Source organism: Leptonychotes weddellii, chromosome 13 (genome assembly GCF_054177405.1).
Source record: "Leptonychotes weddellii isolate Sample4059 chromosome 13, ASM5417740v2, whole genome shotgun sequence".
Taxonomy (NCBI): domain Eukaryota; kingdom Metazoa; phylum Chordata; class Mammalia; order Carnivora; family Phocidae; genus Leptonychotes; species Leptonychotes weddellii.
This window is the reverse complement of record NC_138381.1, coordinates 73,719,680-73,734,539: the sequence shown is the minus strand read 5'-3', so window position 1 is coordinate 73,734,539 and position 14,860 is coordinate 73,719,680. Positions and strand designations below refer to the sequence as shown.

At 41.9% G+C, this 14,860-nt stretch overlaps 1 protein-coding gene across 8 annotated transcripts in view; it reads right to left on the bottom strand.

Moving 5' to 3' along the window:
* The window catches only part of BRAP (BRCA1 associated protein), a 101,456-nt gene that overhangs the window by 6,918 nt on the left and 79,678 nt on the right, over positions 1-14,860 (bottom strand). For 7 of the 8 annotated variants that reach the window (XM_081802213.1, XM_081802215.1, XM_081802212.1 and 4 more), the window contains 6 exons: positions 13,300-13,413; positions 11,503-11,651; positions 6,900-6,975; positions 6,303-6,441; positions 5,820-5,929; positions 2,931-3,020 (listed from right to left, as the gene is read on the bottom strand). In XM_081802213.1, coding sequence (XP_081658339.1) covers positions 2,931-3,020; positions 5,820-5,929; positions 6,303-6,441; positions 6,900-6,975; positions 11,503-11,651; positions 13,300-13,413 — 678 coding nt within the window. The remainder of the gene's footprint in view (positions 1-2,930; positions 3,021-5,819; positions 5,930-6,302; positions 6,442-6,899; positions 6,976-11,502; positions 11,652-13,299; positions 13,414-14,860) is intronic. The other variant, XM_031030644.2, reaches the window with a different exon arrangement.

The window sequence follows — 14,860 nt, the reverse complement described above, 5'->3', positions numbered from 1 at the left end:
AACTGACTCCTGTTAGTTTAGAGAAATTGGAAAGGACGAAAACGAGTATCAAAAGGAACCAAACTGTATATGTTTTGCTCATTGAAGATACTTAGGCCAAATGCACTTAAATCAAGATGAAAACCAAGTAACCCCAAAAAGCTCTTTACAATTGCTATACACAAATGTTACAATGGTTTAAATCAGTGCTTTTTAAAACCTTTCTATGAGCCCACAATAAGAAACATTCAATATAAATATACACACACAACTGACGCCAAGAGCTTCACAACACTATTAAATATGGCAATGCGCTGATATTTTATACCCATCCTATCCTGTTTCATAAAAATGCCAGCTGCACTCTACCAAACTCATTTCACGATCCACAGCTGGAAAAATACTGATTTACATGGAGCTCCAGGTCCAATGAGAAAAGATGGATCTTTAGGGGAATTCACTTGTCCTGACTGCCTGCTCTATGTTCTTCCTACAAAGTCCCGCTAAAACAAGAACCTTCAAGTGGGCATGAGCTTCCAGAACAGACTCTCACACGCTATAGTAATCGCACTACCTAAGGCATGGTGGGGGGTAGGGGCAGGAACCGTGTTGTAACAAGTCCACAATGAGGCCCACGAACAAGAATCTCTGTCAGTGAAACCCATGGTCTATTACTGTTTCTCCCTGCACATGGTCTCCTGCTGGAGGTGCCAATGGACAGAGGACTGATCAAAAGGAGGACAGTGGCAGGAACAAAAAGCCTGCATCATCCATTAACTTATGGATAAGCAATATTTGATATTAGAAAACAAAACCTTTTCAAGCCCTTCCAGCTTTTATGTAGGGCTGCCCTTGCCTCCATCTTACCCCTACGTAAAAGGAAACACAAGTTTCAGTGTTTAGCTTTCCTGCCCCTTGACTTATTTTTCATGGGTATTTGTTAGGGAATGCAGATAATCCTAAAGAATCTGAAAAGGCGGAGAGGACCCTAAGCTTAGCTCTCAAGGGTCTGCGTGAAGCACCTTAGGTATAACCCCTGCGCAAAAACCCATTACTGAGGCTGCGCAGAGTTGCCAATGTTCCTCCCTGAGACTTCATAACTTGACACGAAGTGGCAGCGACTCGTGCTCTGCCTCCTGAGTGCTGTGGGAGGCACGTCCTTCCCATACGTACTCCAATTAAGCCCTCTGCAGAACTAGTCCATCAAGCGACCCTGAGTGCCTCTGGAAAGGCACTTTCATCACTTGGAACGTTCTTCTATCAACTACATCAAGAACTTTTAACTAAAGATCATGTTAAAGCTGATGTTAAGCCTTAATTTTAAAGGCCTGATTTCTCCTCATTTGTAGGCATATCCAGAAACTGGGGCCAAAGGGCCTGGCCAATGTGTAAGCCTGACCCTGCTTAATTCCAGGGTAATCCTAGCTACCGCACAGATGAGACCCAAGCCTGGCTCTGCAGTCCTTATCTGAAGGTCTAGTTATTGCCGGGGACTCACAAAGTTACTAAAATAATCATTAAAAAAAAATTTAAAAGCCTGTATTTAATACTAAGAGGATCAGTGAATTACGAACACTGTCCCTAGAACCTGAGAAAGGTTCTTGGAGCTCCCATTATACACGAACCCTCGGGAGCTCACTAGTTTCCAGACTCCCTACTTTGGAACTGGCAGGGTTCCTTGCACGTGCAGGAGACAATGGGAAAAGCAAGCAAATGAAGCTCTGTGCCCTCCATCTGGGTTTCCACCAAAATCACAGTGCTTTTCTCTTTCACCTGTTGGAGCAGTGAATTGGCATCTTCTTTAAAGGATTTTGTTAAAATCCAAAAACCTTGGGGCGCCTGGGTGGCTCAGTCATTAAGCATCTGCCTTTGGCTCAGGTCATGATCCTAGGGTCCTGGGATCGAGCCCCGCATCACGCTCCCTGCTCGGCAGGAAGCCTGCGTCTCCCTCTCCCCTGCTTGTGTTCCCTCTCTCGCTGTGTCTCTCTGTCAGATAAATAAATAAAATCTTAAAAAAAAAAAAAAAAAAATCAAACACCTCTGCCCTGGATAAACAAGGAACCACGGGAATCACTGAAGCTCTAGCACCTCTGCCTTCATTTCTTCTCTGCAATTTCGAAGAGCTCGGCACCATCTTGCTGCCGCAGAAGCCCACACGTAGCTCCTCAAAGCAGCTGTTCCCAAGCTGACAAACCAACTGGCTGACTCAAATTACAGGCCCTCGTGTGCATACTTCTATTTTTTTTAATGGAATTGCACAAGGCACTAGAAAACCTGATCGAAGTTAACAAACAAATCTCTCCCCAATCGAAAATACCAAAATACTCAAGTCTTTAAATCCAAGTTTTCTTTTTTTAGGGTATATAGCAGATATTTCATTTCTTCCTCATATATTTAGTGTAATATCGAGCTCAGCATACAACTTTAATCCACTCGGCTTGATTTACTGACCCTAGGTGAGAATATATGTTGGCTTCCCTCCCCTTCTTAAATAATGCTCAGTTGGCTGCATTTGCAACAGCATATTTTTGTCTCTTCCTTCTCCTCTTTTTGACTAATTTGATTCTTATTGTGGTCTAGAATTTCTTGTTGCCTGATACTGCCTTCAGGGGCTAAGTCTGTAATATAATGATGATTCATGTTTTTAACCACTTCTCTCTGGAATTCTGATCTAAAGTTAGATTACTGGGGTGAGCCAACTGATTCCAAATTCTTGTTTTCTTTCTTCTCTCTGTGCACTGCATCTCCCCCCCGCAACCCTGCCCCGGCTTTACTGAGATATAACTGACATATAACAAAGATTTCTTTTTAGAGGCAAAAACAATTCTCTATCTCTGCATCAGACTAAGGAAGATTTCGCATTCCTCTTTTCTTGTATCCTGCCTTCTCCCACCCCAACATCAGATAGCCCTGCCATGTGGCACGTCAGCAGCACCAAACCAAAAACTTACTTCCTCTGCTGTGTCCTTCTCTATCCGAACTATCTTGTTTTCCCAGTAGATTCGCTGAGATTCCAGCTGGCTTGTTAGTAAATACGAATACTAGAAACATAGAGAACAGACACCAAAACATAAACCACTGTAGTTTCTTAAATTCAGTTAAAACCCGACTTTTAATCAGAAGAGTAGGTGTAACCATCAGAATGTGTATTATCTCTTGGTTACACTCTCTCAATAAACCAGGGGAATACAGAGATGTCAATTACACTCCTGTCCTGGGGCTTACCATCTAGTCTGGACAAGCAAGCAGAGAAATGTACATTAACAAAGAAGTTTCTGGGGGCGCCTGGGTGGCTCAGTCGTTAAGCGTCTGCCTTCAGCTCAGGTCATGATCCCGGGGTCCTGGAATCGAGCCCCGCGTTGGGCTCCCTGCTCGGCGGGAAGCCTGCTTCTCCCTCTCCCACTCCCCCTGCTTGTGTTCCCTCTCTCGCTGTGTCTCTCCTCTGTCAAATAAATAAAATCTTTAAAAAACAAACAAACAAAAAAACAAATAAGTTTCTGTTCAAGCTACCTTTAAGAACCACAGGTTTTTAAATCAAAGTATAATTCAAATCAGCTCACCCCCCTTCAGGAAGCTGTCCCTGTCCTTCCCAGCCTTGGATTAAGCGGTCCTCTCAGCTCATTAACAGCACTTAATCACCAGGTCTCCCTGACTAGACTACCAACTCGTTGAAAGTGAGGATTCTACCTTTATTTCTGTGGCGCCAGTGCCTGGCACATGCTGGATGTCAAGAAATGTTTGCTACCTGACTGCATGAATGAAGGAACAGTGCCTTGTAACTACAGAGAAAGGACAGATGGCTTACAGCAGTAGGGTCTGGCAAGACGTCTGAGAGAAGGAGAGATTTGGGAGTGCTTTCAACAGATAGAAGGGGACAGGTAAAGACAGAGATCTGATTCCAGAGAACTACTGGACCCAGATGTGAGCTGTGGACATTCAGGATCTCTCCAAGATGAAGGAGTCACATCAATGAGGCAAGGGTGCATGGTATGGACAGATGGAGTCTTTTTTTTTTTTTTTTTTTTTTAAGATTTTATTTACTCATTTGACAGAAAGAGACAGCAAGAGAGGAACACAAGCAGGGGGAGTGGGAGAGGGAGAAGCAGGCTTCCCGCCGAGCAGGGAGCCTGATGCGGGGCTCCATCCCAGGACCCTGGGATCATGACCTAAGCCGAAGGCAGACGCCCAACGACTGAGCCACCCAGGAGCCCCGGACAGATGGAGTCTTATGGAAGGCTCTGGGGTATTATATTGAGAAATGTGGGCCGTGGAGTGGCAACATCACATCTGCATTTCAGAAAGACCATTCTAAGAGACTAAAAGAGACCTGAATGTGTTTGTAAACTAGAGAAGAGAATGAAGGTGCAAGAGAGAGAAAGGCCAGATGGGGGAAAGTGTGTGGGCCACTGGAATGGGCACGGGGGCTGATCAGTGCTGCACTCCTAGCACCTCCATGAAGACTGGCCGACAGACAGCAGCCCTTGATAAACATTTGTTGAATGAATATATTTAGAGTTAATATGGAAGGGTTGCTTATTCTAGAAACAATGGAGAAGGTTTAAACTTTTTTTCACATTAATACAATTAATAGTAAGAACATCAGCTTTATTTTAGGTCCTTCTACTGAGTCTATTAGACCATAGATGTCTGGAGATGAGCAAGTTTTCAAATTTCCTTCCAAGGTTAAGTTTTTTTGTTTTTTTTAAGATTTTACTTATTTATTTGAGAGAGACAGAGAGGGAGAGAGAGAGCACCAGCAGGGGGAGGAGCAGAGGGAAAGGGGGGCAAGCAGACTCCATGCTGAGCGCAGAGCCTGACCCGGGGCTCAATCTCACTCAACCGACTGCTTTCGGCTCAGGTCATGATCCCAGGGTCCTGGGACTGAGCCCTGCATTGGGCCCCTTGCTCAGCAGGGAGTCTGTTTCTTCCTCTCCCTCTGTCGCTCCCCCTGCTTGTGCTTGCTTGTTCTGTCAAATAAATTTTTAAAAATCTTAAAAAAAAATAAATGAAAAACAAAAACAAGACTTGTGTTAAACTTCTCCTTCATTAATGTAAAATTTACAGTACAATAATTTTATAGTAGATGGGATTTATTGCTACAGTGAAAAATCAGATTGTGCTACTTTTGTTGTTTCTTCAACTATATGCATACCCCCAAATGGCTTTATGTATATAAGCAACAAATTCATAAAATACATACTTTGAGTATGTAAATATCTAATTCATAAAATGTCTTAAGATACAAGAAAGCTTCCCGGACATGGAAGGATGCTACTGGGGTTTCCTCATTCTGAACTGCTCAGTTTCCAAACGCTACTGGAATGCCATCAGGCAGATTCTTCACTTCCAGTTTTACTGCAGCCAGAGGACCACCTTAGTATTGAGCTTGAGAAAATGAGGAACATCACACATTCAAAATAATGAGGCACGGTGAGCCTTAGACTTTCAAAGAAGATAATCAGACAGAATAAAAAAAATATATATATATATTTAAGATTTTATTTATTTATTTGATAGAGAGAGACAGCGAGAGAGGGAACACAAGCAGGGGGAGTGGGAGAGGGAGAAGCAGGCTTCCTGCTGAGCAGGGAGCCCGATATGGGGCTCGATCCCAGGACCCTGGGATCATGACCTGAGCCGAAGACAGATGCTTAACGACTGAGCCACCCAGGCGCCCCCAGAATAAAAATATTTTAATAATTCTTTGCAGCAATGATAGAACTTTACATAGTTGACATACAGAGTAAATGGCAAAATTAAAAGCCCAAGCCACTTTTTAAATTAGGACAATAAAAAGCAGTAAAAAAAAGTACTTAGTAATTACTAATAAAGTATCTTACCTCTAACTGTAAGGCATCTATTTTCTCTTCCTGGCAAGTATCACCCTCACATTCATACTGTACTATTTTTCCATCTGTTTTACTTGCAACCAGTCGATGAACATAGTTATCTGAAGAAAAGAATGAACGCATCAAACAAGGCTTGTTTGTTCACAATGGAAAGGGTCTGCATACACTTTTAACTTTGACAAAATTTTTGTTTTTACGTGTTCTAAATTAAATGCTTTGCAATACTTCTGTACAAGTGGGCTAAATCATTTGAATTTAAGCAAGAGTGAGAGGGCAAGTATGGAAGTGTTAACTCTCTTTATAATGTGCAATTCAGGCCATTTGTAGAAAATAGTGCCCTACGGGGCACCGTGAGAATTTGAGTTTGCCACAGCTGTCAGGAAGATTTCAAGCTGGGAGAGAAAGTGGAGAGGTTCCGAGGGAGAGATGTTCATGCAGAATGAATCCAAATTAGAACATGAGAACAGTGTTCACCTCCGGCATAGTCCCAGACTCGATGGTTGGTGAGCTGCATGGCGTACGTGTGCTGTGTTTCCTCGAAGTGCTTATAAGCATGTCGACTTACATACCGTCCACATCCTATGTGGCCACATATTAAACAAATCCACAGGTTCTGCCACAGAGAAGGTAAGATCTTCATTAGTTATACAAAAACATATGATTTGGCTCACTCAGAGTGGGAAGGTGCCTGACACAGAATGAAACTGAGTTGTTTCTACAGGAGTTTTGAAAAAACATATGTTTAAAACCCCAAAAGCAAGGATGCTTTTATGAGTCAATCATTTTCTCGTTCTGGGTTTTAAAAAACTGTAGGTAAACAGTAAGACAAATATTCACAATTTATCAGCAAAAGTCTAGTCCTTTTCAAAAAAACAAAGAGCGGAAAGCAGAGAGTATTTTGCTGAGGAATGTAAAATAATTTATACTTCTTTCCCAACCCTAGACAAAAAGAAAAAAAAAAAAATCAGCCTGAAAAGAATCGAAAAGAATTTAAGCCACACGGGGCAGAAGCAAGCCCCACACCGCGAAAGCTGAGCTCACTCCTCTTTCCCAGCGGCCACCGGCACTTACTTCCTGCACACCGCACTCGAAGCACTTGTTCTCTTCCACGGGCTCTGGCGTTTGGCAGTACCGGCACACGGGACACCTGTCCGGGACCCCAAGTGAGAATGGAGCAGATGAAATACAAGACATAGCTGTTACAGAACCAAAAGTCAAAACTGCATTTTAAATCTTCAGTCTCTTAACATGCTATGTGTTTATCATAACTAATGATAACATGCGAAGAACACTGGCAAGTTACTCTCAAATGAAATGAAAAAAATACAAAATCTTGATAAAGGAAGAAGAAAAGGAAGGAGTCTTGATCCGCTTCATGCCTTCCTCCATTCTTCTGTCTAAAGCTTAATCAAAGAACTAAATATGTACAAGTTAGAATTAGGGACTTGAGATAAGTTATTAATTCTTTTTTTTTTTTAAAGATTTTATTTATTTATTTGGCAGAGAGAGACATAGTGAGAGCAGGAACACAAGCAGGGGGAGTGGGAGAGGGAGAAGGAGGCTTCCCGCGGAGCAGGGAGCCCGATGCGGGGCTCGATCCCAGGACCCTGGGATCATGACCTGAGCCGAAGGCAGACGCTTAACGACTGAGCCACCCAGGCGCCCCAATAAGTTATTAATTTTATGTCCAGTTATCCATAAGGTATTTTTACTTCAAAAAATCTACCTTATTTCCCAAAGATCTAAATCACTCAAGATGTACTCTGTCTTCTCTGTGTTGCTCCCAAGAGTTAAAACTAAAATCTGTTAATAAATTTCACCAAAAAGAAGTTAATATTGGAACAGACAGGGCCTGTTACCATACAATGAACATGTGGAAGAGGATACCAGTGCCAAGTACTCAAGTGTCATTTTACAAAAAGTCAATTAAAATGGCACTGAAGGCAAACTCACAGAAACAGAGTAGAAAGGCAGATGGGATACCAGGGTCTGGGGGAGGCAGCAATCCGGAGATGTTGGTCAAAGGTTACAAGGTTTCAATTATGCAAGATGAATCAATTCTGGAGAACTGGTGTTCATCAGTGTGACTATAGCTGACAATATTATATTGTTTTTGAAATTTGCTTAGAAGAGAGACTTTGGGTGTTCTTACCACACACACACACATGCACACACACACACACACAAGGAAAATGGTAAAGGTGTGAGGTAAGATATGTTTATTGACTTGGTTGTGAACATTTCATAATGTGTATGTATAATGAGTCATCAGGTTGTACATTTTAAATATATACAGGTTTTTTACGATTTTATTTTTAAGTAATCTCTACCCCCAATGTGGGTCTCGAACTCATCACCCCGAGATCAAGAGTCGCACACTCTACAGAATGAGCCAGCCAGGCACCCCTAAATATATACAATTTTTTGGTGATCAATTACACTTCAATAAACCTGGGGGGAAAAGGCCATTAAAAAATCCATTAATGCCTTTCTGTTATACTCAAGACAAAATAACACTAAGTACCAGTCATGAATATTTCTGTCAGGTGGGCAAAAATGGTAGAAAGTAGGTTATAACTGAAGCTAATTATGAACTGGCACCAAGAAGAAAGAATGCTTAAGACATAACTAATATCCATTTGTTACCCAACTGAGTAAATAAAACCAAGAAAAGAAAATTAGCAGGAAGAACATGAATTTCTTATCACAGATAATATCAAAGAGAAGCCAGACATGCACTCCAATGTTGACAGCAGCATTATCAACAACAGCCAAATTACGGAAGCAGTGTCCATTAACAGATGAATGGATAAAGAAGATGGGGCATATATATATATATATACAATGGAATATTACTCAGCCATCGAAAAGAATGAAATCTTGCCATTTGCAACAATGTGGATGAAGCTAGTGAGTATAATGCTAAGCAAAATAAGTCAGTTAGAGAAAGACAAATACCATATGACTTCACTCCTATGTGAAATTTAACAAGCAAAGGGAAAAGACAGAGAGCGAGAGACGAACCAAGAAACAGACTCCTAACCACAGAGAACACACTGATGGTAACAGAGGGGAGGGGTGTGGGGGGATGGGTGAACGAGGTGGCGGGATGAAGGAGGACATTTGTTGTGATGAGCACAGGGTGATGTATGGAAGTGCTGAATCCCTATATTGCACACCTGAAACTAATGTAGCACTGTATGTTAACTAACTGGAATTTAAATAAAAACTTAAAAAAAAAAAAGAAGCTGGAAGACAAACGAAGAAACCAGGAATGGCAGCTGTAGTGAGCAGCAAGCTGTCTTGTCGAAGGTACAAACTGTGTCATCCCTTTGGTCTGTGTGGCAGCTGTGGTAGTGGTTGGATAAAAATACATGAATTCTGAAATCTTATTTCCTACATTATGCCAAAATGATCTTTCTGAAATGTAAGTATGATCCTGAGAATAAAAAAAGGAAAAAAATTACAAAAATCACCTTATTTATACTATACACATAGTATTCTTTTTTTTTTTTTTTAAAGATTTTATTTATTTATTTGACAGAGAGAGAGACACAGCGAGAGAGGGAACACAAGCAGGCGGAGCGGGAGAGGGAGAAGCAGGCTTCCGGCGGAGCAGGGAGCCCGATGTGGGGCTCGATCCCAGGATCCTGGGATCATGACCTGAGCCCAAGGCAGACGCTTAATGACTGAGCCACCCAGGCGCCCCTACACATAGTATTCTATGACATACCAACTCACTGATTAAAAGGTAATTAACAGTTTATTAAATGCTTCCTTCTCCTTAAAAATAAAGTTTGAGTTGTCATCTTATTTTCTTGAGGAGGTATTTGGGGAAAACTTCCCAAAATGTCCTTCTCTGACATCTCCATGTGTCAAAAAACTACCCTTCAGGACTGCATACCAATGCTGCCTCCCGCCATGCAGCCCTTCTTGACTACCCCCACTGGGGAAGCCATCTCTATTTCCCTCCGGTTTCTACCTTGAATTGTATGCACTTATGTAAGCTCCCTTAGCTGACTGAACTTCCCTGAGGAGGATCTATGTTTGATGCTCTCCCATCAGCACCAGCACTATACAGTGCGTGTACTGAGGCTCAAAACATATTTGCTGAAGAAACTATGTGTTTTTGAGGCTAGCCACCACCAGGTTTGTCCATTTAGAGGGTTGAATTCTAGTCCCAGTGCTGGCCTTCTCTGCAGGACAGCTATTTTTTCATTTCTGGGTCTCAGTTACCTCCTCTGTAAAATGAGGAAGCTGGACAATATGGTCCCCTAAACTTCTAACTTTAAAATGCTATGCTTCTGGGGCAGTTAATTTGCCCTGAGAGTAAAACTGGGGTGGTAGAGAACAAAGAAGTGTCCAAAACTTAAGTGGTGTAGCAGGTGGACACAAGATACAGATAAACACTTTACGGAATGCATATACCTTAGTGTGTCTTTCTTCAAGGCAAATTTAAACCTGGACAATTCTTTGAAGAGCCCCCACATGATACCCCAGAATTGACTGAGGACCCTCCAGAATTGGGGCAAGATTCTTGTCAAGCTAAACAGGCTAGAAAAATCCAGGGTTTACTGATCTGCTCAAGAGTATTTTCTGAGCTCCTACTATGTGCCAGGTCTCCTGCTAAGGGTGAGGGCACAGCAGTGAGCAAGCCAGACAAGGTCCCTGCTCTGTGAAAGCTGGCATTCTTCTGGTCATTTGGGGATAGACAACAGATTCCTGTGGATGTTCACCTTCCTCATTTCTGGGCTCTGGCATGTGATCTTTCCCTTCCCATGAACACCCCTGCCCTCACACTGCCTTCTCTCAGGTCCCCCTTTCCCTGGCTAATGCCTCCTCATCCTCCTGGAGACTGCACTTCTCAGGCGGCCTGGCTATCTCAGGGCCCTTGTTCTCCAGTCGTAATCCACACTGCCACTCTGTAACCCCGTTACGGCCACGACTGCGTGTATACTTGTGTGATTATTTGATTCTGTGTCTTCCTCTCTGTAGTGGGAGACCCAGGTCAGCGTCTTGATTTACTTTTCTAGCTAAGTCCTACAGCACAGTTTACAAAGGGAGGAACAACCCTTGATTTAAAAAAACAAAAACCAAGGTACAGCTTACACCTTGGTCCTTGCCTGTGCAACACCGCTGTACACATAAGGCCTCCACTGCAGTGGGAAACAGGACAGTGTAGGCACACGGGTGCTTCATGCCTACTGGCTGCTATTACTACCGGCCACTGAGTCATCAACAACATGCTAAGTCTGAAATGTTAGACTACCATAGCCAAAGTAAATAGTAAACATCAAGAGCAGGTGATAAATGAGATTTTAGACCTAAATTTCCTTTGGGTGGAAGAGCCTCAAAGCTCAGCTTTACCTTTTTTTTTTTCCCCTCATTCTCTGGTTCTTGGAAGCAACAATTCATGCTGCTTTTGGAAATCCCACATAGATTCTGAATCAGCATACTAAGAAGGACGTGGTCTAAGAATGCTAACTGATTCCCACAGGAACTAGTGAAGACAAATGGAAGACCCTTCCGTGTGACCTCTTCACTGTCATGGTGCCCAGGTGCATGAAGTCAAGCACTTGGAACGCTTCATTTTTGGTGGTGGCTATTTTTAATTCTGGGAAAGGGTAACAATGGGCTTTGACAGGGTGGGGGTAAGATTAGCTCCTACACTCACGTGGTGTCGTCCCAGCGCTGCAGGCACTGGCTGTGGAAGCTGTGGTTACATAACGTGGTGAGGATGCCGTTCACGGACTCGTCCATGCGCTCCAGACACACTGTGCACTTGGGGAGCTCGGTCAGGTCCATCACGGGGAGGCTGGCACCCTGCAGGGAAACACTTCACATAAGCTTCACTCTTCATCCACGGTTCTAATATATGTTTTTAACACTAGCTTTCCTGCTGCTTTTTGACTCTTGGTACGATGCTCTCAACATTTTTGATCTGTGCAAATAATTTAAATTGGTAAGATGTTCATCCATACAACAAATATTGACTGAGCACCTTCTATATTCCCAGCGCTGTGCAAGGCACTGGGGATAGGCTGGCGAAGAAGCCAACAAAGATACTTGCCCTCACGGAGCTGATACTCTGGAAGGGGAGACTGCTACCAAAAGCTTAACAGAGAATAAAAAAAAAAACCCCAGAGAACCAAAGCGTTACCAGACTCCTGGCTCTACTTTTAAGGCTCTGTAACTGTAACAGAACACGAATGAATAAAAGCAGAACAGGAATGGAACAGAATGATTTTTCCACAGAGTAAGTTAAAACTTAATGCTTCCTATTAAGTGACAATAGTATCAACAACACTGATTTATTCATTCATTTAACACACACTTATTGAGTCCTTACTATGTGTGCCAGACACCGTTCTAGGTGTAGCACAATGGTGAGCAAAGCAGATGCGCTAAGTCCGAAACAACTGAGGGCCTTGTCCTCACAGAGCTTATAATCTGCTAGAGAGAGGCGAAAGTCAAATTTTTTAAATTACCAGTGGTCATAAGTGCTATGAAAGAAAAGTATAGGAAGCTATAACAGGGTGGTCAAGAAAGGAACCCCCTGCACCACCCCCGGGACAGTGACGTCTGACTTGAGCCCTGCCAGCTGTAAAATGAGCAGGAATTACTGACGCGAAGGTGGGGAGGTTATGCACACAAGGACATGCTGAGAAAAATCACATTTATCTATGGTCCCTGAAGAGTAGCTTTTCACAGGCACTCTTTCAAGAAGCCATGTTCATTTAGAGAAAAGAATCTCTAAAACTGGCATAAAGGAAGCCTGATTTTATCATTTGTCAATTTTTATTTTACCTAATCTAATGATAGAACAATCAAATGAGAACTTATTTCCATCAAGCTGATTTCAAAGCAAAAAGACCTTTAGGTCTACTTTAAAATACAGAAAATCTTAAAAATATAACAGAGCTGAATCTCCTACTTTATAAAATGATTTAAGTGAACACATTTTGTAGGAAAAGGTCCCACAGAAGGTGGCAAATCAGAGCAATTACAGATTGTTATCCAAACAGAATTAAAAATTAGGACAGGGAGTAAGGGTTGATATTTAAAGTAAAAATGCTTCTTTTAGGTTCCAGACCATGTTTCATGGATCTGGAATAGATGAACACTCAATTTCGATAACACAGATAATTTTTTTTTTAATATTTTGGGATACTTTTCAAAAATTGAGATAAAATTCATTTAATATAAAACCTGCCATGTTTAACTATACAATTCAGTGGGTTTTAATATATTCACAAGGTTGTACAACCCTCACCACTAATTCTAGAACATCCCTATCACCCCAAAAAGAAATCTCGTCCTCACTGCAGTCACTCCTCATTCCTCTCGTCCCCTAGCCCCTGGCAACCACTAATCTCCCTTCTGTCTCGATGGATTGGCATACTCTGGACATTTCCACAGATAAATCTTAACATTCAACCTTATGACATTCACAAGAATGATGCACACTTACATCTTCAGATTTCAGTACTTCAGCCCTTTCCACATACACCAGCTGGCAAACATCATCTTCTATGGAGTTGAACTGGCGGCCATTGCACGCCATATAAAAACTATCTGCATCGGCCTAGGTATACCAATGGATAAAAGGAAAAAATTGAGAGAAATATCCTGAAAATATGCTTTTTATTCAAGATGCATAGCTTCAATTATTCTCTTCATCAGCATTTAAAATTTATAATTAGAGGAGAGAAAGCAACTGCCAAAAGTACCATCTAGGGAAGCAGGTTCATTAGGTGAGTCAAACTCTGCAAGTCAATATCCTGCATCTCTACAATGTTTCCTGATCCATGACAGTCTCACTTAAACCAGCAGAAGCTGCCCAACTGCAATAAGCTGACAGCCAATACGACTTTAGTATTCAACCAGCAATGGTCATCAGTTCCCTTGATATCAATATTTTTTTCCTTGAATCAGCACTTTCTCAGCAGCTGAAAGCAAACACTTATTTTTGCAAAGCTTAGAACTCAATCATAACGGACAATTGTTAGGGATGATTTCTTTTTAAAAAACATCAGCATCTATGTTAGAGAGAATAATGGACTAGAGGTACTGGTATGGAGTGAAAAGCCAACTCCTTTTCTTCAATAAACCAAATAATAATAATAATATATCACAGATAAGGAGGTTTTAAACAACCTAGTAATATCGAAAGCAAAACCCTTGGCCAAGATCAAGAGGTCCAAGATGAACCAGTCTTTAAAATACTAATGGTCTTGTTCCTTGGAGTAGAAAATAAGAGTCAGGGGAAACAGTCCCCTGTAGATAAAACTGAAAGTTCACCTGTGCATTTGTGAATATGAACACAAGTAAATCCAACCTTTTAGTACAGCCTTAGTAGAAAGTGTTAACAAAGAGATGATTCCAGTTTTTAAACTTGGCAATTTTGAGGGGCAGCTGGGAGGCCAAGGTTTGTCTAGATTTCACTCCCACATGGACATTAACCCAAACACAGGAAGTTGTGTGCTTTGGCCCTACGAACGTATACAAGCTGCATGGAGGGAGGAAGGGTGTTCTGTAAAAGGAAATGCCACACTGTCAACCTCTAGAAGAGTTTCAAGTCCGTCCAGGTAAAAAAAATAGTCTTTCTTGTCTACCCTCATAGGATTCTGAACCTTACAGCAAAATCTTGTGAGCTTCTCAGTAGCTTTGAATTTCACTCCAATGATATAATTCAAGTGTGGATTCTTGATTATTTATATTTTCTCAATATGACCAAATGAGCTAAGCAGCTGAGGAAAGATGATCAATTCTGAACCCAATTTTGTTTTGTTTCGGAGGGTGGGGGCGGGGGCTTCCTTTTCAGGAAACAACCTGTATTGGGTATAGTGTATTTTAACTTCAAACTGTTAAGAGCCAGTTAATAAATCTCTTTAATACTAAGAGGAGGCAAACTAAATTGGCTTCCCCCATTCTTCAAGAGCAATGTCTTTTTCTTGAAATGCTTTGGGTGAGTAAGCAGCACAGTGAGCAAATGGATTTGTGTACTGAGGAAGTGACCACCCGGAAGGAGG